The sequence below is a fragment of the Pempheris klunzingeri genome, chromosome 12, assembly GCF_042242105.1.
Source record: "Pempheris klunzingeri isolate RE-2024b chromosome 12, fPemKlu1.hap1, whole genome shotgun sequence".
NCBI lineage: Eukaryota > Metazoa > Chordata > Actinopteri > Acropomatiformes > Pempheridae > Pempheris > Pempheris klunzingeri.
The window spans coordinates 20,742,807-20,767,127 of NC_092023.1; the positions used below are offsets into that span (position 1 = coordinate 20,742,807).

General features: G+C 41.0%; 1 protein-coding gene across 1 annotated transcript; it reads left to right on the forward strand.

Annotated features, from left to right (window-relative positions):
• The first annotated feature begins 9,650 nt into the window (after positions 1 to 9,650).
• On the forward strand, positions 9,651 to 23,040 carry LOC139210475 (B-cadherin-like). The gene is made up of 18 exons (XM_070840459.1): positions 9,651 to 9,820; positions 10,855 to 10,969; positions 13,307 to 13,395; positions 15,203 to 15,420; positions 16,045 to 16,177; positions 16,531 to 16,686; positions 16,916 to 17,060; positions 17,295 to 17,467; positions 17,698 to 17,826; positions 18,303 to 18,488; positions 18,644 to 18,888; positions 19,819 to 19,961; positions 20,071 to 20,165; positions 20,297 to 20,429; positions 20,658 to 20,876; positions 21,313 to 21,443; positions 21,807 to 21,950; positions 22,039 to 23,040. The coding sequence occupies exons 1-18, from the start codon at positions 9,770 to 9,772 to the stop codon at positions 22,252 to 22,254; spliced, it is 2,721 nt and encodes a 906-aa protein (XP_070696560.1). The 5' UTR covers positions 9,651 to 9,769; the 3' UTR covers positions 22,255 to 23,040.
• Positions 23,041 to 24,321: the final 1,281 nt, after the last annotated feature.

Sequence of the window (24,321 nt, forward strand, 5' to 3'; positions counted from 1 at the left end):
AGGAAACACAGAGGTCTTGTAATCATCGTGTAAAGTAGAGGATGTAGTTTTGTCATCGCCTTGATGCCGCAGCTGGGTGTATTTTACCGTCATGGCTGATAACACAGTCGATGAGTTAGAAAGGAGGATAGTGTTGCAAAGGTGTGAACAAGTCCTGAGAAGGAACAGTTGTGAAAGAATTATATTCCAATCATGGACTCTGCAGATCATGGACATGACTAGTTCTGTTACAGTTTTATATCATACATTAGTGGATTTAAAAAGTTTTTGTAAGGTCAAAGAGTAGCTGCTGACTGAACTAAACATCTGTGTGTGTGATTGGGGTTTTGGAGGAGGTTCAGTTAACAGACCCCCACCCTGGATGGAGCACTGATTATCTGAGGTTCTGGAGACATTTGTGCATTTCACTCATGAGGCATAAACTCATCCATTTTAAATCTACTCCTCCATCCATGGATGCAGACAAGTCATTTCATCTGCTGTAGTTTAGTGGTCGGGCAGTAAACAAGAATGTTAAATGCTCAAACAATCACTGAAGAGGAGGAGGAAGAAGATCTCTCCCCCCACCCCATCCCTCCCTCCACTGCGTTAATTCCACTTCAGGTGAAACACATCACACATTCCAGGAAAAGCTATCATGACTGGACCTGTCCCCTGCCGACACACACACACACACACACACACAGACACACAAATACACACACACAGACACACACAAACACACACACACACGCACACACACACACACACACACACACAGACACACACAAACACACACAGACACACACGCACACACACACACATACACAAACACAAACACACAGACACACACAGACACACATACACGCACACACACACACACACACACACACTGTGAACCGATATCATCTAAACTCTTGTCTATAGTGAAAGCTGAACTGGTTTGTGTCTGTGAGTGCAGCCACTTCGATCATGTGACTGTGGTTATGCGAATGCAAAGCTCTAATCGGAAAGTGAAAGGCTTCAGTAGCAAAACGACTTGATGGGAACTAAAAGCTTATGAATGGTCTGATGATGGGCTTTTAACAGGAAGTCGAGTGTTAGTGGATGATCTAAGTGCTTTTATGCTGCAGTCAGCTGCAGGCCTACAGATAGACAACAATGGTCTCCTCTCCAGCCCCACCAGCACAGACACAGGGACACAGGGAGCTTATATACTGCCCCCCCATGGCGCTGTTCCTGTTGTCCCACTATGTTGAACTGAGCACGTCTGCTGGCACCTACTATCATATCACTGCTCAGAGAGGTGGATTCATAATTAATCTGCTTTATGAATTCCAATTATGAATTTGTTTGTATTTTTAAACCTGGGCCCCATTTTTATATATTTGAGTTTATTGGTAGGTTCTAAAAGTGTTGGAACTGATCCAGTAGATTGCTTTTACTGTCAGCTAAGAATGAGCTACAATGGCTGTAATATAATCTTTTGGGGGAACTGCTCCCAGTCAAAGTGTGCTAAAATGTTCTGACTGTTTTTTCAAGTGTCTGACAACATGATGGAAATTCATTTTGGCAGTTGTTGTTTCATGCTGCTGCTGAACTGTATGGTGTTATTCTGAAGCATGTTCTAATATTTTGTCCACGCCATGCATATCAGCTAAGAATACTAATTACTAGTGACAACTCTACAACGTTACTATAACACGACACTGCATTTGAACCTTGATGACATGACTTAATTGAGTGGTCATTAGTCTTATTGACTGGATATCTGTAGTATGCATGTTGCCAAAATGAGAAACGACATACTTTATTACATAAACTACTGTTAGTTGAGGACTCATCTCTCTCTTGACAACTCTCATTAAGCTCTTGAAATATTAAATGTTCTCAGTGCTGTTGTTTTAAATCCACCAGTCTCTGTGTTTCCACACTGCTGTCAGCAGATACCAGATTCTCTAAACATTGACCCGACAGTTAATAATTGATATGATGTCCCTTTACCTAATGGCCTTGACAATCTCCTGGGCAGTAAAGCAGACGAAGGAGCAGAGTGTTTATTCCTGACAAATGAAACAGTCCAACAAGTTACAGTTTTATGTGCAGTCATAAGTTACATATTTTCATTCAGTGAATAGTCGCCAATAGTGACCAACCATACCAGCGTCATACATAACACACATTATATTAAATGATAGCACAGGCTGACTTTTTGTCTGATCTGTTTTGTTGAATGTGAAAGTTCATTCTTGAAGTAGCAGTTTGACAAGAGAAAGACAAGAGATAAAAGGATCAGATGAACATCTGAGCCGTCTCTATGCAGCTGAGCTAAGACCACGAGATCAGGTTGAAAGCTGTCGACTAAAAAGTCAACAAGTTAAGTGGACCTCGACTTCTGATTTTTGTCTTTCTCTTTCGTGAAGTGTTTTGTTGTTGAAGATCAAAAGTGAAAGAAAACCAGGCCTTCCACTAATCTGATCTCAGCACAGTTACTCATTGATCATGACCAGTTACTTTACAACAAAGCTAGAATCCAGCAGCACAGAGTATGCATGCACAGCAATTGTTTCAGCTAAATGCTAATGCTAGCAAGGCAATATGAGCTATAATCAGAATCAGAATCAGAATTCCTTTAATAATCCCCAGGGGGAAATTGCTTTTTGTTACACACAGCTCCAAAAAGAACAAGACGACACTTCAATCTCAAAGTAAAAATATAAATATATAAAAATATGTATTAAAAATAGAATAATACAATAATAGTGACAATGCTAGCATGCACCACAGTTATTACAGTTCTGTTCTTGAGGGCAGCATGAGTGTGAGAGTATTCTTCCTCTTGTAAAACGCGGCCACTGTGTAACGTCTGTTTTAAAAGTGCTTCCTACATAGATAACATCCTCGGCCCTCCTCTAGTGCCATGGCCACTCCCAACCAGTCACTTTCTCTACTAATTAACCAGATTCAAGTTCATCTGGAGTTTGTAACACATTCCAGTCTGATAGTGGAAGGACATGAGGCTTGTTTGCATGTGTGTGAGAAAGTGGGTGAAACAGAATGAATATTTTACTGTTAAAACTCCCACAACGGATAAGAAATGTGCTTAGAATAAACACAGTTGAGGTCAGTGGGTTACTTGTTCAACTGGAATAAGGTGTTTGGTAGAGTGCTATAGCTCTGGTTATTAGCTGGTTATTATCATAGCTTTTACTAACTGAACAGCTGCATGTAAAATACAAAGAGGTCATCAGATGCCAGAGGAATGTTGATGCTGTCAACACAAAGGCCAAGAAGAGAACATTGTTTGTTTAGCTTTAATTATCTGGGAAGTCTGCACACAGTGGCTGGGCAGGTTAGATGGTTGCATAACGTGTTATTGTATTATTATTGTAAAGATAAGAAAATCACTGTTAAATGTACAAGGTCAGACACATTTCAAACATAAGCAAATTGTGGCAGGATTATAGTGAGGATGCATCAACTGTACTCTAAACCCCTTTGGTTTGATCAGTGCGCAGCAATAACTGGTCAGGTTTGGAGTGGAGGAAATGCTGCACACGTCAAGTCCTTCTCTAAGCTGGAATAACATTGCTGGCATCATCTATCTATTAAAACAATGGCTTTCAGGCGTAGGTGTCTGCTACTGCAGATAGAGTCCTGGCACTTCGGTGGACTGCCATGTGACCTTATTTCAGAAAATAATGCACAGCAGTCAATGAGACATTCTCTTTTTGTTTTTTGGCTTCCTGGCTGATAAAAGGACCAGGAGGCACTGGATAAAACACACCAGGAAAGTTATATCTGTGCGTGGAACATAGCTCAGTTAGCTAGCTAGCTAGCAGGTGACTTATATTATTGGAGACGAGGGGTGGGGGCACTCCTCCAGCCACCAGGCACTCCTCATGGTTCTCATGGACAAGGAACTATTTCATTGAGTGCTCGCCACCTGCATGGGCAAAGATTTTGGACATTTAGTGACTGGGACGTTTGCAATGAAAAAAGGCTTCTGGAATGTGAAGCATCAATCTTCTGCGAGGGAGGTGGGCTGAGCCTTGTCGCTCTTGAACACTACCCCTCAATAGGAAATAGTCTTTTTCCTGGATGACAGGAGGACTACTCTGTTACTGACTGACATGCTGTGCCCCCACTGAGGCACTGATGTAATTAGCAGAGAATATGTCAGATTTGCATCAGAGAACTTTTGGCTCAGAGGAAAACACTCCTGCCAGCACAAAGTAAAATTCCAGTACATGTTCAATTCATTTCAGCCTGCAATCGTACCAAAGCAATACAGTTTAACGTTATCCACAGAAAGCACATAACAGTAGAAATCCCTGATCTTTCAGGGTTAAATGATTCTTCACTCACTGTTTTTGGCCATGCCAAAAGATGCAAAGGTACTGGTCTAATGTGAAACTGAAAAAACATTATATGTTATATGTGTACATTATTATGTTAAGTGTTGCTCATCTGTGTGGTGTTCTCATGTTCTCCCTGTGCTTGTGTGGGTTTTCTCCAGATACTCCAGCTTCCTCCCACAGTCCAGAGACATGCCCGTAAGAGTGAGTGTGAATGGTTGTCTGTCTCTATGTGTCGGCCCTTTGGTTGGCTGGCGACCAGTCCAGGGTGTACCCCCCCTCTCGCCCAAAGTCAGCTGGGATTGGCTCCAGCTCCCCCACAACCCTGACGGATAAGCAGTATAGACAATGGACGGATGGATGGATGGATTTTATACTGACTTATGCTGGGAGGAACATTGTTTTATTGCAAAAGATTAATTCAAAAAAGTACCAACTGTTGACAGTGTTGTTGACTTGGGAGCCGTTAAAGTACCTTACGTGTACATTCACAAACAGACCAGTTCTATAAAATTTGAACCCCACCCAGATGACATAGAGCCCGTGGTGTCTCTGCCATCATGCTGCAGGGATTGTTTAGATTGTTTTATTCCACAGTATCATTGTAACCTCTGGTGTTGCGTGTATGAAACTGAGCAGGTGTTAAGTGTGTTTTTGGTTACTGGTTTTTGTGTGAAACCATTAGATTTACTGATTACAGAGAATTTCAACAAATATGACCAAATCTGTGTATAAAAGAGGTTGCAGACTCTGTCATTCAGTGAAAGAGTACTTCTTCCACCACTGGTGATTACACCCATGATCCCACATGAGGAGGTGAATCACTCCCTCTTTAAACTCAACAAACTAATAATGTAATCTGACACTGGTCAGTGCCTTCCTCCCACTCTGCCTCCCTCCTTCCTTTACCTCCCTCTCTGTCCCACACTGACCCTTTTCACTGGCTAAGTGGTGGCCACTGTAAACTGACCAACCATTCTTCAGCCCCCACATCCCTCTGTCCTTCTGTGGGAAGGATGGATGACTGATGGAGGGGAAGGGCCGAAGATAACATCACTTAATAGCTTTTTGAAGTCTTTAACACGTATTCACTCTGAGGCTGTAGCAGCATGAGATTCTAGACTATATAGTAGAATGCCTACGATGAAAGGGACAGCTGAAATGACTGTTCTTAAGAACTCCAATCTCAGATCTGCTGAGACAGATTTCACAGTTCTCCTTCCTACTTTCTTATTCCTTGTGTTCAAACACGTTATGTTTCCTGTTACCTCCATGACTCTAGTGATATTTCACAACAAGTACATTACATTTAAGTATTCAGTAATATTAGGACAAAGGCCATTGGGAGCATTCTCCATCTTTTCATAGCATACATTCATTTTTATTTTTTAAGTATCCCATTATATAGTCACTATAGCCTACTGTATGTGCTTGTTTAGTGGGATAATAATTCCACATGGTGGTTCTCACAAAAACAATGAACAGGACACATCTTTCACAGGAATATTTGAAAGTACAGCTCCATACTAGGCTGTTTTAAGAGTCTGTGCATGTGAATCAGTCGAATGACAATACAAGAAGCAGCCATGGTCGAGCTCATACCAGAAAACAAAACTGCTGAATAATGAAAAATGGAGACAACTAGAGTAGTCTTATATTTTGCCCACTGCCACGGACAAGAACTGGTCTGAGAGTGGCACCAGAAGATAGGCTACGCTAACACCTGAATCATCAGCATGCAGAAAGATTTAGCATGTTAGCATGCTAACGTAATGTTAATCTAAACATACAACTGAGGCTGAATGTTGGCCAAGCACCCGTCCTTAGAGCCACACTACAATGGCTCCCAATTTATGAAATGTAATGCAACTTCAGCAATGACATACAGAGGAGACCGTTAGTGCTAAATAGAGTGTTACTATACAAAGAATGCTCATGTCTGAACACAGTAATGTGAAAATTGCAATAATCAGGTAGGCCTATCTATCAGTATTTAGGTGTTGTGTTATTTAATATCACTTAGCAGAAATAGTTCTGGAAGTAGAATTCATAAAAAGAGCCACAGCAGCTTCAGATTGCTGCTAATCACAGTGAGTACATTTAGATTTTGCTGTTGTTTGCTCTCATTAATAGTTTAGTGACATTTGAAGCCATGCTGTCAAACTGTTTGCTGAATCATTCTGATAAGCGTTAGCAAGGACTTGCTAGCTCCTTAAAATGAAGTCCCTGCTACAATTCTAAGAGTTATAAGAGCATACATTCATCAGACACCAGGAGCACACAGATGGTGTGTCCAAGAAAGTCTTCTCTTAACACTGAACATTAAAGAGTTAATGATCATGTTTTCTGGTCCCTAGCTAATTTTAGCATTGCTGAGAGGGAAGAAAATGCTGAGCTAGCAAAATTTCACTTAGATTGTCTGCATTAATCCCATTTATGCTTTGTATGCAATGAGTGCTTCCTTGTGTTGTAACCACAAGTGACAGAAATGTGTTTATGTGCTCCTAACTCCTTTTTCTTTGACTGACAATATTAGCCACTGCCTGTTAGCTTGTCCCCACGTTAGCTAACAACTAGTTACTAGTTACTACTTTTCTTTTCTTTCTTCATGCTACAAAGAGGTGTTCTTGTCGGTCTAGATATGGTGTCTACCACAGTACAGTTTAACCTTGTGGCCCAATGTCAGTTGTTCATTATGTGTTTAAAGGGAATTCATTGTGTAAAGTCAGATTTCATGTAAATTTCTCATGTTTTTTGAGTGTTATCTACATAGTGTGACAGTCCAGGGGCAACCCTACTCTTTGAAGAGTTTGAAAGGACTACCCGAACACACAATTAGTTTGGATCTCTGTGAGGCTGTCTCAACTGGGGAGGAATAGCAAGTTTAGCCTGGCTTTCAAGTTTCCTTCGAGGAACCCACCTTTGTCGGCCACATCCTCCAGGTAATCCAGGTCAAGTTGGTTGGGACCAGGGGTGGAAGAAGTTTTCAGATCATAGAAGTGCTGTCCATATAATATAATAATACTCGATTAAAAGTAAAACTCCTACATGAAAATTCCTGCTTAGGTAAAATTAAGTATTTGCAGAAAAATGCACTGAAACTATTGAAGTAACTGTAATAATTTGGCCTCGCTGACTCTCTAAATAATGGATCACATAAAATGCTATATGAAATGATGCAAATACACAGCATTTCAGTATCTGGTACAGTGTATGGCAGTGAAAAAGAGGACAACTCTATAGCCTATCCACTTTGTTTTGATCTTATTTGATTGAAACAGTGGGATGCAGTCAGTAGTCCTCAGACATTATGACTGCAAATCAGGTCACAGTGCAGTCTATTAACCTAGTGGACTCTCAGTCAGCTGACATCCACACAGTCAGGAGCAGAGAGGGGTGGATGGATGGATGGATGGATGGAGGAAGTGCTCTTCTCTTAGGGATTAAATATTGATGTTACTGAATGACAGTTTGGATACAGAGGTCAGACAAGAGAGTGGAATATACACATCCTGAAATTATTAGCAGTTATTATATCAGCTCTGTACTGGTTGGATTGGAGTGTACTGACAACTGTTTTCTCTGACAGGCAAGAAGTCTGTGTGTGTCTTGGGAGTGTCTGTCTGCCTAACAGTGGGCTTTAACTGTTTACTGTGTAAATACAACATTATTACGTAGCAGTTCACTAAAACTATTTGTAATGCCTATGTGACTTTACAATTATTTATATTGTCAATTAATCTGTTGATTATTGCCTCAATTAATTAGTTACGTGTTTGGTCCAAATGTCAGAAGATGGTGAAAAATATCAAACAATGCTTCCCAAAGTCAGACATAACATCCTCAAATGTCTTGTGTTGTCCACAACCCAAAGATATTTAGTTTACTGTCATTGTGGGGTGAAGAAACCAGGGACAAAGAAGCTGGATTCAGAGAATGTGGACTTCTTCCTCTTAAAGAATTACTTAAACTGTTTAGAAACGGACACACCCTACATCATATAATAAATAAAAACAATAAAAAGTCAGTTGAAACAAGCAAACTCACTGTGGAAACTCACCTGAAATTAATTTGAATGTAAAAGCAAAAACTAAAAACTAAGTAAAATAAACACCAATGAAATACAAAACTAGGAAGTGTGAGCCACAGCACATTAAATGTAGCTGAACGACATTGTGAAATCTGTCCTGTCTCATTATTTTGAGTGATCTGATTTTAGCTGTAGAAAATGGGGAACCGGAAACTTCTATTGCTGTGGTTTAACAAACATTTTTGACTTCATTTGAGGACAGATTTTTTAATTCAAAGCATGAGTATAAAATCACACACATGCTGTATATACAATTTGAATGTTGTGCTAATGTTCAAACTGTATTATTATTTGTATCATTTTATAATATGATTGTGCACATCATTGCATATTTATTGTTAATCATTTGTCAATGTTAATTATTTTCTGTACGGCTTTGTATTTGAGGAATGTACCTAAGTACATGTAGTCCAGTACTGTACTTAAGTACAAATACGACATACTTATTCTTTACTTGAGTATTTGTATTTTTCTGCTCTATTCCACTACATCTCAGAGGCAAATATCAGAGTTTTGACTCCACTACATTTATCTGACAGCTTTAGATACTTTGTAGATTCAGGTTAACAAATAAAACCAAGAAATGAAAGATGAATATTACTATTATATATTATTTAAATGAGGATTTAGGGGGAAAGGCACAAGTTAGCCAGCAGTATGTTAACTCCACATTTAACAACACCCAAGGGATGAACACATCAATAACTGTAATCCAATAATTTAGCATATATCATTCTGATGGTGAGCACTTTTACTTTTGGTACTTTAAGTATATTTTGATGTCAAAGTCATATTTAATAGGACTTTCACTATAGCAAATGATTCTTTTTACCGTGAGGTATTATCACTATTAGTTGAGTTATAGATATGAGTGCCTCTCTCACCACTTCTGCTTTGGTAATCTGGTTTGGTTTCTTTTATTAGTCATGCCAATAAAGATTATTTGAAGAACTGACAGAGGGGGGTGGGTGGGGGGTGGTGGTTAGTGATGGCCAGTAAGAGGAAATGAGACAGAAAGTTGCCCTAAGCTCAGCTACAGCTCGGTGCTGGCTAAAAACAGCAGAAACCACCGGTATCTGTGTCCCGGCCCGTCTGCCCATATCAGGAACCCGGAACCCGGAACCCGCGCACCTGTGAGCTGACGTCACACCCTGAAAGTACCTGCGGCGGCTCGCCTCGCGCAGCTGAACTCTCAGACTGAAACTACGTTTAGGAGGGCACGAGACAAAGAAGAGACTACGAAAAGGACTCGGAACTAACAGAGAAATATTTAATTACACGGCTTTTTGTGTTTTTTCCCCGCTGAATTTCGAGGAGTATCAAAAGGAGGACTTCCAGCCAGATGGGGACCGCTCGGCTCGCGGTTTTGGCCATTTTAACCGTCGTTCTTCAGGTGGGATTTCCTGCTGTGTGTTTCCGTGACTCTTTAATGTGCTTCCTCTAATCTCTGTCTGTGTCCGTTTAAAACACTAAAAGCACTTCATATGTTACCTTACTTATTCCTGTCTGGCCCGACACTGGCTGGGTGCCTGTCTCTAGGGACCTTTGTTTCTCTCTCATCATTTCTGGTAATGTGCTAATAGTTTCTCGGTTATGCAGCGAGCAACTTTTTCTTTTATTTAAGCAAAATCTTTTTTATTCGTGTCACTGACCGAGGTCGGTGTTTGGGGCGGGTGTTAATGGCGGAACAACAGCAACTATTGTAAGTTAACAAGTTCTGCCTTGTGCATGTAACAAGTCTGCATTGATGAACAGGTTTTAAATAAAAATTTTTTTTATTTAAAGTAATGTATTACTGTGTCAACTATGCCGTTTTAAATCGCCATTTTCTTCATGTGGGTTCCTGCTGTCCTCGAAGTCCGTGGGTCTCCACGGGCCTCGCCCTTGCTGCGTTGATGACGTCGTCGGCAGGTTAAATTCCGATCCGACACGTTTCGGTTTGACCGAAAATGACACTGAGTTCACACTAGTGGGTGTCACCTTTTTCCAGAATCATTCATTAACCCTGGGGTACCCCGCAGACCCTAGAGATAAACGTTCCGTCCTCCCTCACAGGTGCTGTACTCTAGCATTCCGTTCCCACCACTGTTCTGTTAGTGCCAGTGTATTGGGGTCCTGGCGAGGGGCCCCAGTCAAAAGCACTTAAATCCGCCTTTGCAGTCTTGATCGTTTCAAATCATATGCAAGTTCACTGTAACTCCTAAAATAGCAACTATTTTTTGTAGATGACGTTACTTGCATAACTAGACATTTGTTAGTTACTTTTGTTTATCTACTGAGGCTGAACACCGTTTTCATCACACTAACAGAATGCCTTAAAGCTGACTCTATAAAATCAAATTGAGGAAGTTTCCTGGTAGCCTGCTGATTGCACATTTTCCACATATCTGGCTTATGATAAATTAAAAGTCTGTTTTTCCTCCCCAGGCCTCAGTCTTGGCTACTGCTGAGGAGTCAACATGTGTACCTGGATTCCAGTCAGATTTTTTGATTTTCAAAGTGACCAGAAAGCACCTGATGCCTGGGATGAGACTGGGCAGAGGTAAGAATAAACCATGAAGCTGTTCTTTCTGTCACTGCCTAATGAACCTGAATGAATATGTGCATGTGTATATGGATATAATTTTGGATTGTACAATCTAGAAAGAGCATTTTAGTTATGGAGACAGCTAGACCTGGGTTACAGCAGTAGATCAAGCCCCTTAGCTTTTCTAAAGTCTTTTCTAAAGGTGGCCTTCTACGGATTAGCTGTGCACATTGTTCTCACATGCAGCCCAAACAACCACACGTCTCAACTTGCTCACAGTCTGTACCTTATAATGCTGCCGGGCAAAACAATGTCCCCAAGCCTGTTGAGCAGGCCTCGCTTTTCAAATGGTGTCAAATACTCAAAGACAAAGAGTGCTTAATTTTATTTTTGTTTACTGAAAGTGGTTATATGTGTTTTTTCTATGTTTCCACTGGACTGTCACTGATTTGGAAAAATGCTGTAGTTTTGCATGGCTGTTGGGTCAAGAATGCTTTCCACTGTTCTCTTTTGTCTCAGCTGTCTTATTAGGATAATTGATTAGGTGTTTGATTGATTGGAACACTTTTGCTTGTCTGTTTTAACACAAGGTGAAACGTCTGGTTTGCTCTGTGTAGCCTTAACACTTCCTCAACAGTTAAACTCCACCCTGCAGCATGACTGAAAACCAAATTCAGCAGTCTAAGTTGAGAGCTTTTGTACCGAGTGCAGCTTGTGCGCTACCTTGGAGTAAGAGTGAAGACAGGCACTCGGACTGCTTGTTCTAGATCAGCAGTTTGATGCTGTGTTAGGGCTGTCTGTATGTGTTGTAGCTGATGTGTAGTAACATCGTCCTGGACAGAGTATGACAACAGGTGGTGCTGTGACTCTTTTAGCAGGAGAGAGGCAACATCAGATTGTGCTTTATCAGCCAAGACAGTTTGATGTTTTGGTCAAGTTCTGTCATTATAAAAATGTTGTTTTACATATTAGCTTTGAAGAGATTTTCCTGCATGGTTACATTGCGACAAGTGTTTCAATTAATCATTATACAGTTATTCATTAATCAGTTAATCAAAGAAATGCAGTGATTGGAGATATATTGAGGTAATATTGGCCATCGTTGTAAAACAAAAAGCCAAAATGATTGAATTTAGAATCATTCTCATAATTCTGTTTATTTTTAGCTCTCTAAAAATGTGTCAGTTCATTTTAGTTTTCATCATGTCACATTTCCAACAAGGACTATGGACAGGAAAGACTTTTACCATCCACAGTCGGTGTGTCTCTAATACTGGAGATGAGAACTGACCACTGAAGGAACCCATCTCCTTATTATCAGGAAGGTTTTGACCTAGGCGCAGCTCCAAAATGGAGCTTGAGGTTTTTTGTTTTTATTTTCCCTAACCCTTTTTTAAGGCTCACATACTACATGGTGTAGTTGCAGTTTTGCATTGAGCAATCGTGTTGCATTAAAATCTAAAGAAATACATTACTGTGGACATTTATACATTTGTTTTTAATTAGTTTCACAAACACTTCAAATAGTTCAATTTTAATTATTTGATTTTTTTATTTCGTCCTCTTGAGAAACACCTAAAAGGCACCATTTCTAATTAATCTGATTACGTGAGATAAAGCAGTGTTTTGTGTGAAGAGCATAGATTTATCTGACTCATTTTAACTTTTTGACCAATAGTAGTATTTGAATGTGACTTGATGTGAAAGCTTTACACCTCCAGCTTCCTCTGAAAGGCATACACCACAGACCTTGAGCACTGTCATGTTTCTGTCCTGCAGCTGGAAATCCACAAAACTTTTGGATTTGAGGCCATGCATGAACGGCCCAAAAACTCCATGCTGCCTTTGCTCACAGACTTGAGTGTGTTTTACCACTCTTACTTCTATGGCCATTGTATGTCCACTGTGCTTCTCTGGGGTAAAATGAATGCGCATTTCTCAAACACTCATCCTTAAATGCACTTCCTTTTCTATCAGCTAGTTTTGAACATGCTAATTCACTTTTTCGACCACAGCTTGCTCATGAGAGCAGACAATAATCTTGCTAATTATGGTGACTAGAGGGTGGGCTCAATGACTGCAAACTGGCTTTCACATCACCAGTGTAATTTTGTTCCAGACCCCTTTAACTAGTATTTTGGCCTAGATCCAGACTGGTCTCCACCTGTTAAGTATGTAAGAGATGTAGATTTAATCTTTGTCACCGTTTTCGTGGAAGAAGCAGTGACACAGCATGTAGAATTATCATTTTTGCAGAAGGGTGTACATTAATGTGCTTTGTACTGAAGATTTGCCAATTATTTCTCTGTGCTGCATGTGTAACGGATAACTGTTTCTTCTGTTCGATCCCAGTGGGCTTTACGGACTGCACAGACCGCACAAAATTTCCTTTCAGCAGTGATGACACACGTTTCATGGTGCAGGGAGACGGCGTATTGAGGGTGAGTAGAGTATAACAGAATTGATTGCAAAATTTCAATGCCTGATGCTCACAAACCAGATTGAAACAAATTCTCAGTCTAGTTCACAATCTAGTTGATTTTAATCAGATATGCAGTAACAACACAAACTAGAGAATGCAATTTCTTGCTTCCCAACGCCAAACTGGATTGCCGGCTTTTGACTTGAATAACGAATCAGCTGAAGGAACATGAATGAGGTTCTAACGACTATGAATGGGATTTAAGAGTTGAATAACGACCAGAAACTATGAAACGTGGAACATTTCAATGTTTGAGTTACAAATCAGTAGAGAGGAGTTGAAATTGACCTCAACCCTTGATTAAGTTGAATATTCTGAATAGGTTGAACATGATTCAGAAGTTGAATGATATTGTTGATGTACTGTTTAACTTCACTAGTTAACTGATTTCCTTCAGCTGAGAATCCCAAGTAGTAGTTCATAGCTTAAGGATCCATGATTTGAGCGCTGGGATTTCCTACTGCCCTTGAATGCACCGTCACATCCGATAAGAATCCACCACCTGCTGTTGACAGCCATCTCAGTCCTGGACTGACACGTTACTTTATTGTGAACCTACATTAAATGACTCAGGTCATTGGTCAAAGTGTGTGTGTGTGTGTGTGTGTGTGTGTGTGTGTGTGTGTGTGTGTGTGTGTGTGTGTGTGTGTGTGTGTGTGTGTGTGTGTGTGTGTGTGTGTGTGTGTGTGTGTGTGTGTGTGTGTGTGTGTGTGTGTGTGTGTGTGTGTGTGTGTGTGTGTGTGTGTGTGTGTGTGTGTGTGTGTGTGTGTGTGTGTGCGCGCGCGCGCTCACAGGTCTTTTTATTGGGATTTCAGCTGAGGTGCACCTCTGAAAATCCAGATTTTAGCTCAAGGCAGTCACTGTCATTGCTTAAATGTACCATTGGAGAATAGAGCATCTCCTGAACACGATCTCCTGAACAAATTTGTGCTCTGTTAATAGGGGAGTCAGTGTGGCAGGTGGTAGGCTCATACAGCCAACAGTAAGTTTTTCTTTGTTTTGTTTCTGTGGCCACATTTCTGTGACAAGCACAAGTTTTCCTACATTTTGATGTAGAAATTGTGAGTCTGAGTTAGACACTGTGGGCGTGTGAGCGAATTAAAGGCAAAATGTTTATGATTTTACAGCTCCTCTGCACTCTAGTGAGGATGTCATCCACTCTAGCTCTGAACATCCCGCTACATACACACTAATGCAAAATCTGAAGAGGGATGAAAATTCAATTCATTTTTGAAATCTGTGTGTGATATGGAATATTTTGATGTCTGAATGGGGTTTCTAGGTGAATGTATATTTTCATTAATTTGAATGGGGAAAATTTCACAGAAATTATGAATGGCATAAAGGTGAAAAGTCATCGCGGGAATGTCCTGAATAAGCTGAACATTTTGATGTTTGAATGACGCTTCTACATTAAACTGTGGAAGGAGTTATGTGCCAAAAAAGGTGACGTGGAAATAAGTCTTTTTTTTTTTTTGCAGTAGAACATGCAGCATTCACACCATTTAGACTCAACTTGGATGATGTCTGGGTGGTTCCTTTTACACTGAATAGAATCCATGTGAATCACAAGATGTGGCAGCAGTAGCTCTGAGACCCCAACATGTTTTCTCGTCTTTTTCTTTACATACATACCATATTGACCTGAGCTGAGATTTGGTTGAACAGCAACACTGTTGTTGATCACTGACAGTTTGATTTGGTCATCTAGAGAATTTTCCAAAATGTAAATTGGCCTTGACTGATGAGTGTTTTTCCCCTTCTAGGTCAAGAGAGAGGTTGTTCTCCATGAAGGAAGATTAAGGGACTTCCTCATCCACTCCTTGGACTCCCAAGGTCGTAAAATGACTGTTACTGTCAGGGTACTTCAGCATGGACACTACCATGAGAACCACCACCACAATGTTGAGCATCGCCACGGAGACCATAAACACCATAACCATCAGGATCACCTTACTGAAGTGGACTCTCACACAGAGGTAGGATCAGAGACGCTATTGAGATGAAGGGAACTTGCAACTCCATTTGTAGTATAAAATAAAACTCTTTTGAAACGGTGCATTATATGGAAAATATTCTTTGCAGGTCCCACATGCATCAGACCTTGTAAGACCTTGTAATCGGCAGTTTGTCAGTGAAAAAGACCTGATTTCCATGCAAACCAATAATAAATGTGTTTCCAGTTTATCATATTACAGAAACATGTTATTACCACCTCAGCCAAATCCAAATGAGATGAAGTATAAAAAAAGTTAGGTTTCAAAAGCTGAAAGAACTAACCATTTTCTTGCTCTGAAATGCTGGGGGGCATGTTTGCTGAAGAAGCTGAAATCAGGGCAGTGACTGTATAAAACATTGTTTCTCAAACTTTATCAGACCAAGGACCGCTTAACCCACAAAACAAACACTCAAGGACGCAAAACAGGTGCTAGAGTTCATAGTAGAGTAGAGTAAAGCATTTTAGCGTTCATTTTCAGAACTTCACAGATTGCCGTAATCAGTATTTTTATATTAATGCTTGATACTATTTGTGCATTTCTTCGCAGTTTCTTTCTAGGCGTGTTATACTCTTCCACCCCAAACTAACAAAGTGTCCCCCCCCCCCAACCGATCCACAGGTGCCTGTCCTGCTTTTCCCAAAGTCTGTTGGCGGGCTGAAGAGAAGGAAGAGAGACTGGGTTATTCCTGACATCAATGTTGCTGAGAATGACAGGGGACCCTACCCTCTTAAAATATCTCAAGTAAGAGGAAATGATGTCCCTTGTGAATAAGAATGTGATACTGACCTGAGTTTTGAATATTTGTTTCTACATAGGATGTCTCCATGTTGGTTTCCGCCGCAGTCGTTGGGCTCTAACTTATATATATGCTCTGTTATCCATTAACCTGTGGTGTTGATAACAGGATATAGAATATTGTAAGAGGCACACACTAAATTTCTGTACCCCAGAAATGTATATACTGCATACGTCAAAGACCTCTGAACTGCTTCCTTATTGTAGTTAGTGCAATAATAACTTTACAAATGTTGCTAAATACTTCTAACATTTGTCAGTGAGAGTGGTAGAACTCAGACTGCGTATGTTTTCTCCAGATCCGCTCCAGTGACGATAAAGTAAAGAAGATCTATTACAGCATCACTGGTCCAGGAGCTGATAAGGATCCAGTTGAACTCTTCACCATGGACAAGGACAGTGGTACTCTGTATCTCACACAACCACTGGACCGAGAACGGCAAAACCAGTACAGGGTAAGCGCCCTCTGATGTTAGTTTTGTACATGTGCTCTTTGTGTTAGAACTGACTGCACAAAAATCAGTTTCATAAAGTTGGTTAATCACAGAACATTCATGATGGATTATGTATCAGATCAGTGATTTAGTGTGAAACCACGGTAGGGATGTGCTTCACATCACCCGCAATCATATTCTAGTTATACACAATGGACTTATTATAATACAAATGTGTTTGTGTTTCCAGTTTGAAGCGCATGCTGTGGCAGATGGTTTAGGAAACGCTGAGACCCCAATGGATATTATCGTGAACGTGATTGACCAGAATGACAACAAACCTTTTTTCATTCAAAGCACCTTCCTGGGAAATGTTCCTGAGGCCTCACCAAAAGGTACAGTCATCTTAATTAAGCGTGAAAAAGGTGTCTGCTCTTGTAAAAGTCAAAGAGCAGGATAGAGCTGCTACTGTTTGTTCTATGCTTTCATATCAAAAAGTCCTGGACCTGCTTTAACACTTTAGGGGAATACTCCACAGAGGCCAGCTTTATTGTGGACATTACCTCTTAAATGAAGTGCTCTGAGAATTCTTTGTACTTAATTTCCACATCTGACTTCTCTGTCTCCAGGTTTTGAGGTGATAAAGGTGGAGGCCAATGATCTTGACCAGCCAAATACTGACAACTCTGATCTGCGTTACCGTATTTTGAGCCAGGCTCCAGAGTTGCCCAGTGACATGCTGTTTGTCATCAACCCAGTCACTGGAGTCATCAGAGTTGATGGTGGTGGGCTAGACAGAGAGGTGAGCTTTTGAAACGCATTTCACCTGTCTCTGCACACTTTCACACTAACTAGTGAAATGATTAGTTATTAGTCTGGTTTTTGACTTTGTTCAGTTAGACAGGTTTAAATGCTTGAATGTGAGCTCTGGTGCAGACCAGACAACCACATCACCACCAACTGAAATTGAGTTTTGTTAAGTTTTCAAGCTTGCACATTTGCAGTTGATTAATTGTGCGTCTCTTCCAACAGAAATACCCAAAGTACATTCTGGAAGTACAGGCAGCAGACATGGTGGGAGAGGGGTCGTCTGCAGTGGCCAAAGTAATCCTCACTGTCACAGATAGCAATGACAACGCTCCTGTCTTCACTCAGCGTTCTGTAAGTACAAAGTACTTGTAGTCTTCTGAGTAAACAAATCTAATCTGCTCTAAAACATGAACACGGACATTTTAATAGCTAAGTAGCTTACTAATGTAATGTTTGGTAATGTAATGGGCTGCTATTTTCCTTTGTAGTTAAAGTAGGATTGGATATCAGGTTTGGTCCTGGAAGTTTTAGGGCATGATCAAATCATCTTTACACCTTCAACCATACATTTCACACTAGAGGGCAGATTTTACATTCAAAAGGTCTACTTGATTTTAGAGGGCAAGTTTTTAATCACCTCTTGGCTTAAAGTGAGTTAACTGTATTAAACAGAATTATGTAGCTGTACAGGGAAGAAATGATCGAAGTTATACCATAAGAGGAAGAGGAAAAAAAACTTAAGGAAGCAACAGTAGCAGTCTTTTTAACAGTCCTTGCTTTCTCTGTTTCATTCCCGTACTTTGAACACATCCCTCTAATTCTCCCAGTATGAGGCAACAGTTGCGGAAAATGAAGTGGACGCTCAGGTCATTACATTATCAGTAACCGATGGAGATGAGGCACATTCCCCAGCCTGGAACGCCAAGTTCACAATTGTCCAGGGTGATCCTGGAAAACTTTTCTCTGTAAAAACAGGAAGTAACAAACAAGACGGAATCATTTCCACCGCCAAGGTAGGAAGCAAACCAAGGATTTGTTTGCCACGATGTACAATTGTGACATGTCAATAAATCACTGTTACCTAAATAATTAAGGTTAAGATTGTGGGCTTTAGTTGTACAGCAGAATGAGTTATATGGTGTGTTGCTGTGTTATTCCATCCAACCAGGGTCTTGACTTTGAGAAGAGTAGGACGCACACTCTGCTGGTTGCAGTGGAGAATGAGGTTCCTTTTGCTACTCAACTGCCCACTGCCACCGCCACAGTGGTGGTGACTGTGCAGGACGTCAATGAAGCTCCAATCTTTAATCCAATAGAGAAGACTGTGTCAAGGCGGGAGGACCTGGCTATCGACAGTGAAGTGGTGCAGTACACTGCTTCTGACCCAGACAGTGCACGCAAACAGAAAGTCATGTAAGATCAAACTCTGTTGTACCTTTTTACCTTGAACATTTGTCTAACACAGTTAGACAAGATTAGCGATGGTAAATAAAATCAGGGGAAAAAATGTTGATTTAGGGTGACCAGTTCAGATGTTTAGGTGATAAATGCACTTTGTTGAACCTCTAAGCGTGCTAATGATGACGGTATTACAGTGCATAAAAGGTAAGAGTAACGGAGAGTTCAGTGAGCATGATAAGAGATGATAAAGGGGGCGCCTGTTGTATCCATTGGCAAGATACTGGGCAAGTTGGCACTTTTCAGTTTATGAATGTGAATGCTGTGTTACACTACTTTGAGTGGTCAAAGACTAGTAAGCTGCTATCAATCAATCATCAATCAATCTTATGCTATACAAACACAGTCCATCTGCCATCATGTAGAGGCTGCAAATTCTCTAACCTGTAATGTCCAGCACATCCTATGTCAACACTTTGGTAAGGCACAGCCATGTACTGATGGGTGTGCCTTACCTAATCTTAAATATTATAAAGTAATAAAGCGCAGAAGCAATTTACTTGATGTTATGTCTTGTAAAAGTTTGTAAATCCTAGTTTTTTGCTAATTTGATTTGCTCAAATGAAGAAAACATGGTATCAAAAGAAATGCAATTGCCCCAAGCTGGTCCTACACATCATCTGTTCAGACTTGTCTAGTCAGTAGCTCTGATACCATACAAATTGTACACTCAGTCATTCCTTTGCTTTGCAGTTTGTTTGTGTGGCTTCAAACACATTCATTGGCGTTTAGCTATTTAGTGTCTCTAGCATAAATTGCATACATGTCCAACAAAACACACAGTAAATATTACCTGAATGCAATTCAAATTATTATTGAAACATTTTAGTCGTAGTATTGCTTAGCATAACATTTACATGTGTCTGTGATCTTGTTCATGTCCAGGTATAAAATAATTATGGACCGTGCAGGCTGGCTGAACGTGGCCAGAGACACGGGTCTGATCACAGTCAAAAGAGACATGGACAGAGAATCCTCCTTCGTCAGGGATAACAAATACACAGCACTCATTGGTGCTTATGATGACGGTAGGTGGGAGGCAAGATTTACACTTGTAAACAGTCATCTGGTTTTCAGCACTGCTGTAGTGCAGTGTTTTTTGCTCTCCTGATGTGTGTTTGTCTGTCATCTTGCCAGATGAAGTCCCAGCCACAGGAACTGGTACTCTAGTGATCCACCTTGAAGATGTCAATGATAATGCACCCACCATTGACAAACGAGGTGTAATCAAGGTGTGTCTCCCTTTCCAAACACTTAATAGGTGTCATTCATATTTCAATGCAAATATATATAAAGCCATTGTAGTGCAGGAACATGATGAGCAGAAACAAATGCTTGAATCTGACCTTGTGTGTTTTCTCAGGTGTGTAAGGAGGGATCACCTCCTCAGCTTCTGTCGGTAACCGATAAAGATGGACCGGGATTTGCTGCTCCATACAGCGTCTCTTTACAGGGCACGTCGAAGTTCAACTGGACAGCTAGGATGAACGACAACAGTATGTAAACTACTAATACACGACTTGATAATTTCTTTTCAGCTCCCTGGGTGACACGAGCCACAAACTAATGCAACTACAAGAAGGCTAGTTTTAGACCAAGATGTGCTAATTTATGGGAAACAGAGATAATCATGAAATGGGTCTTTCACTTAGAGCATTTCTCTGAAAGTATTTGGAATTAGACAAAATGACTCAATTTTCCTCTGTTTTTCCTCTTTGATGCAGAAACGGGAATCATCTTACAATTGGTCACCAAGCTTTCCAGTGGAATTTACACTGTTGTCCTGAGGGTTTCAGATAACCAGGGCCTGGAGCAGGACAGCACCGTCCAGGCTGAAGTGTGTGACTGCAAAGGGGAAACAGTGGTGTGTGTGGGGGGGAGGGCAGCTGAGACCGACCTGCCCCTGATCCTGGGAATACTGGGAGGCATCCTGTTGCTGCTCAGTAAGTCTGATCTTTTATTGGAGTGGAGTATGGAAAGATTGTTATCGTAGCTCCAGGGACTGTAGATGTAAATTCTAGCTTGGAAGGTAAAGAGAAGCCATGAAGCTTTGCATCACGTCTATGGTTGGAAGTGATCGTACTCAGCTTGTCACTGTTTGGACCAGCTGTGGGCAGCGGGGGAAACTCTGGATGCTCAGTGATCTGAACACTGCTGCACACTTTTTTACCAAAAAGCACAAGCTTTATATAAGGATTGTGTAATGTTTGGCTACATTAACTCTTCAAAACATCATAGTTCTATGAACCTCACATCTCTTCTGCTGACAGGCAGACCCGAGCTCGGCTTTCCGCTGTCTGCTCTGGGGGAAATGCTTAGACTTGTGGTGACAGAATTGTGTGAGGGTGTCATATTAAGCTTTGTGCTCTATATGTTCAGTGCTTGTGCTGCTGCTGCTGCTGTTTGCGAGACGGAGAAGAGGAGAGCAGAAGGAGCCTCTGTTGCAGGACGACGATGTCCGAGACAACATCTACTACTATGATGAAGAGGGAGGTGGAGAAGACGACCAGGTAAGTCAGGATGCAGGTTGGCTCTGATTTCTTTATCAAGAGGCTGCACAAAGGCTGCAAAGTAACTACAGCTGTAGATGCAGGTAGTGACATCAAATACAATGTCACTGTAATGGCGTAGAAAGTAGCATAATTGGAAATACTGAAGTACATTTTCCATAAATTTACCATATGAAAACCAGAGCCCATGTGGGCCTAAAATGGTGCATGAGGAGTGTGGATCACACCTTTGTCTATGTCAGAAGATGATATCCTCCGTATAAAAACATCACTACTAGAATCACAAACTACATTTGTTGTAGAAATAATGACCAAACTGTTGGCCCAAATGTTTTTTTTGTAACCCCGACTGTCCTCCACCAGGACTACGATCTGAGCGTTCTCCACCGCGGCCTGGACAACCGGCCCGAGGTGTTCAGGAACGACGTTGTGCCAAACTTCTCCCAGGCTCCTCAGTACCGGCCTCGCCCCGCAAATCCAGACGAAATCGGCAACTTCATCGATGATGTGAGTCAAAGATCCCAGAGTAAACGTGAATGAATCATTGCTTGATTCTGCATTCTAAAATAACACACATTCTCTGCTCCGCTCCCAGAACCTGAAGGCAGCCGACAATGACCCAACAGCACCCCCCTACGACTCCCTGCTGGTGTTCGACTACGAGGGCGGTGGCTCTGACGCAGGCAGCCTTTCCTCCCTGAACTCATCGAGCAGCGGAGATCAGGACTACAACTGCCTCAACGAATGGGGACCCCGCTTCAAGAAACTGGCCGACATGTATGGAGGAGGAGACGACGACGACATGCTGTGAATTTACCAAAGAACAAACGATGTGGATGCGCTTGCGGTCGCGTTAACATTAGATTGATGAAAGCATGAAGTGGTGAATGAATGGGAAATTACGGTCAGCCAGACATTTATAGGCGCACAGATGTCCTTCTTTGTGTTGGGGTTGTGGTTTACCTTTCAGTGCAGTCCTGTCAGCTGTTAACAGCCACAGCTCACAAGCCAAAGGATGACTGTTTTATTTTTTTTATATGAGTTCCCGTTTTGAATGGTTAAGCTCTGTCAGCCAGTCACTTAGATCTCTGTTTGATTTCTAGCCTAAACACTAATGCTTTCTCTGTTTTCTGCTCATTGAGTTCTGGAGCTGCATCATCAGTCTGTGCTGATTTATGGATTTTGTGTGGATATTTTAGCCTGTGTTGTAGCTTACTGAGAGACACTGGACATGCACAGATGCTTGTGCAGTTGCACTGGTAGTATTTGTCTAATTTTGGCAATATATGGTACTTCTACATTGTTGAGCTTTTTTGTGGAGTTTATACTACTGCTTCAGTTAAATGGAATTGTTTTGTGTATCTGAGGATGAAATTACAGATGATCAAGGTGAAGACCAGGTAGCTAGCAAACACCACATGACCCTCCAAAGGCGTGGTCAATGAGTTATTAATAAATGCATTTTAAAATGTTTCTGTTCAGCTGATGTATTTATCACATTGTAAAATTGGAACACTTTCTGCAGGTAACCTCCAAAGGTACTTTATTACAAACGCTTTGTTTCTTCAGAAGTTTTTATAAAGTTGTCTTAATACAATGCTGGATTTGTGAATGGTCTATTATTTACTCAACCGGCAACTTTCACTACAGTACAGATAGCCAGAATGTAGACAGTATGTGGAGGGGGTGGGCTCATGACCGCACTGCTGACATGAAGAGCTGCTGTGCCACTAACTAGCAGGTCTTTGAGTAGGCTTTAGTGGCATCTAGTGGTAACTAGATGCAACTCACCCTCCCTTCCTGAACAGGACAGGCTATGGTGGCCTTTAGGTAAATAAGTGTGATGCTCCATTTGTCAAAATTGGGTTCCGAAAGTTCTCCTGATATAAAGGGGTCATCCTCTTCATCTTCCAACCAGTCCGTTCACACCTCAAAATTCAAAATGCCACTGTGGGCCGCTGTAGAAACATGGAGATGCAACATGACAGACTCCATGGAAGAAGACAGATTCTGTTTGTTGATGTAAAGGCTCATTCTAAGTTAATGACAATGGCTCTGTGGTCTGACTGTAAACTGGCAGTAACAAGCTTTGGAGTAAATGCATATGTACTCAGAAAATGGGCCCAACATTGCAGCACATCAGCCCGGATCCAGTGACGGGATCACTATTAGTAACCATCAGGAGTCATCTTTTGGAAATTGTCTGGGACTATTTTCAGAATCAGAATCAGAATTACTTTAATAATCCCCAGGGGGAAATTGCTTTTTGTTACACACAGCTCCCAAAGAATAAGAATAAACTTCAAACACGAAAGTAATAATAATGTTAATAATAATAATAATGATACAAATAATACCACTACTACTAATAATAACATATAACAACATGTACACTATTTTGATAATCAAATTATTCCAGCTTCTCGAGTGTAAGGATATAATGCCTCTCTTTGTCTAGGTTAGATTCCAATATAGCAGGCTTCAGTCTTATATTCTCCTGTGATCGGCTGAGAGACAATATTCAACCAGGTCAACTGCATCAGTTCAACACAGTCCACTACTTTGTTGTTCATGAACAGTCAAACCTTCAAAATATCTGTAAAAACGCTGAACTGTACAGAAAAATACATCTGGGGAACAAAAGTTTTGGGGGCTAGTTTTAAATCATTCAGACATTCACTTGTTCCATTATGTACAAGGCACGAGCAGCACTCCCTTTGAGAGCTCTGATTGGACTGAGGGGTCAAACACAAGTGGACCTGCTGTCCTCCACGTCAGACCCATGCGCCTCTTCATGTCACACTCAACTGGCACTGTAAACCTTTAGAGCTTTATGCTTTTAAACACATTTCACTCCTATTTCTGCCACCACTGTTCT

Bases quoted from the DNA above. Each gene is read 5' to 3' on its own strand.
- LOC139210475 (XM_070840459.1), top strand. From the start codon at position 9,770: ATGGGGACCGCTCGGCTCGCGGTTTTGGCCATTTTAACCGTCGTTCTT. The intron at 16,178-16,530 runs GTAAGAGGAAAT...TGTTTTCTCCAG, and splicing joins ACCCTCTTAAAATATCTCAA to ATCCGCTCCAGTGACGATAA. The intron at 18,889-19,818 runs GTAAGATCAAAC...GTTCATGTCCAG, and splicing joins GCACGCAAACAGAAAGTCAT to GTATAAAATAATTATGGACC.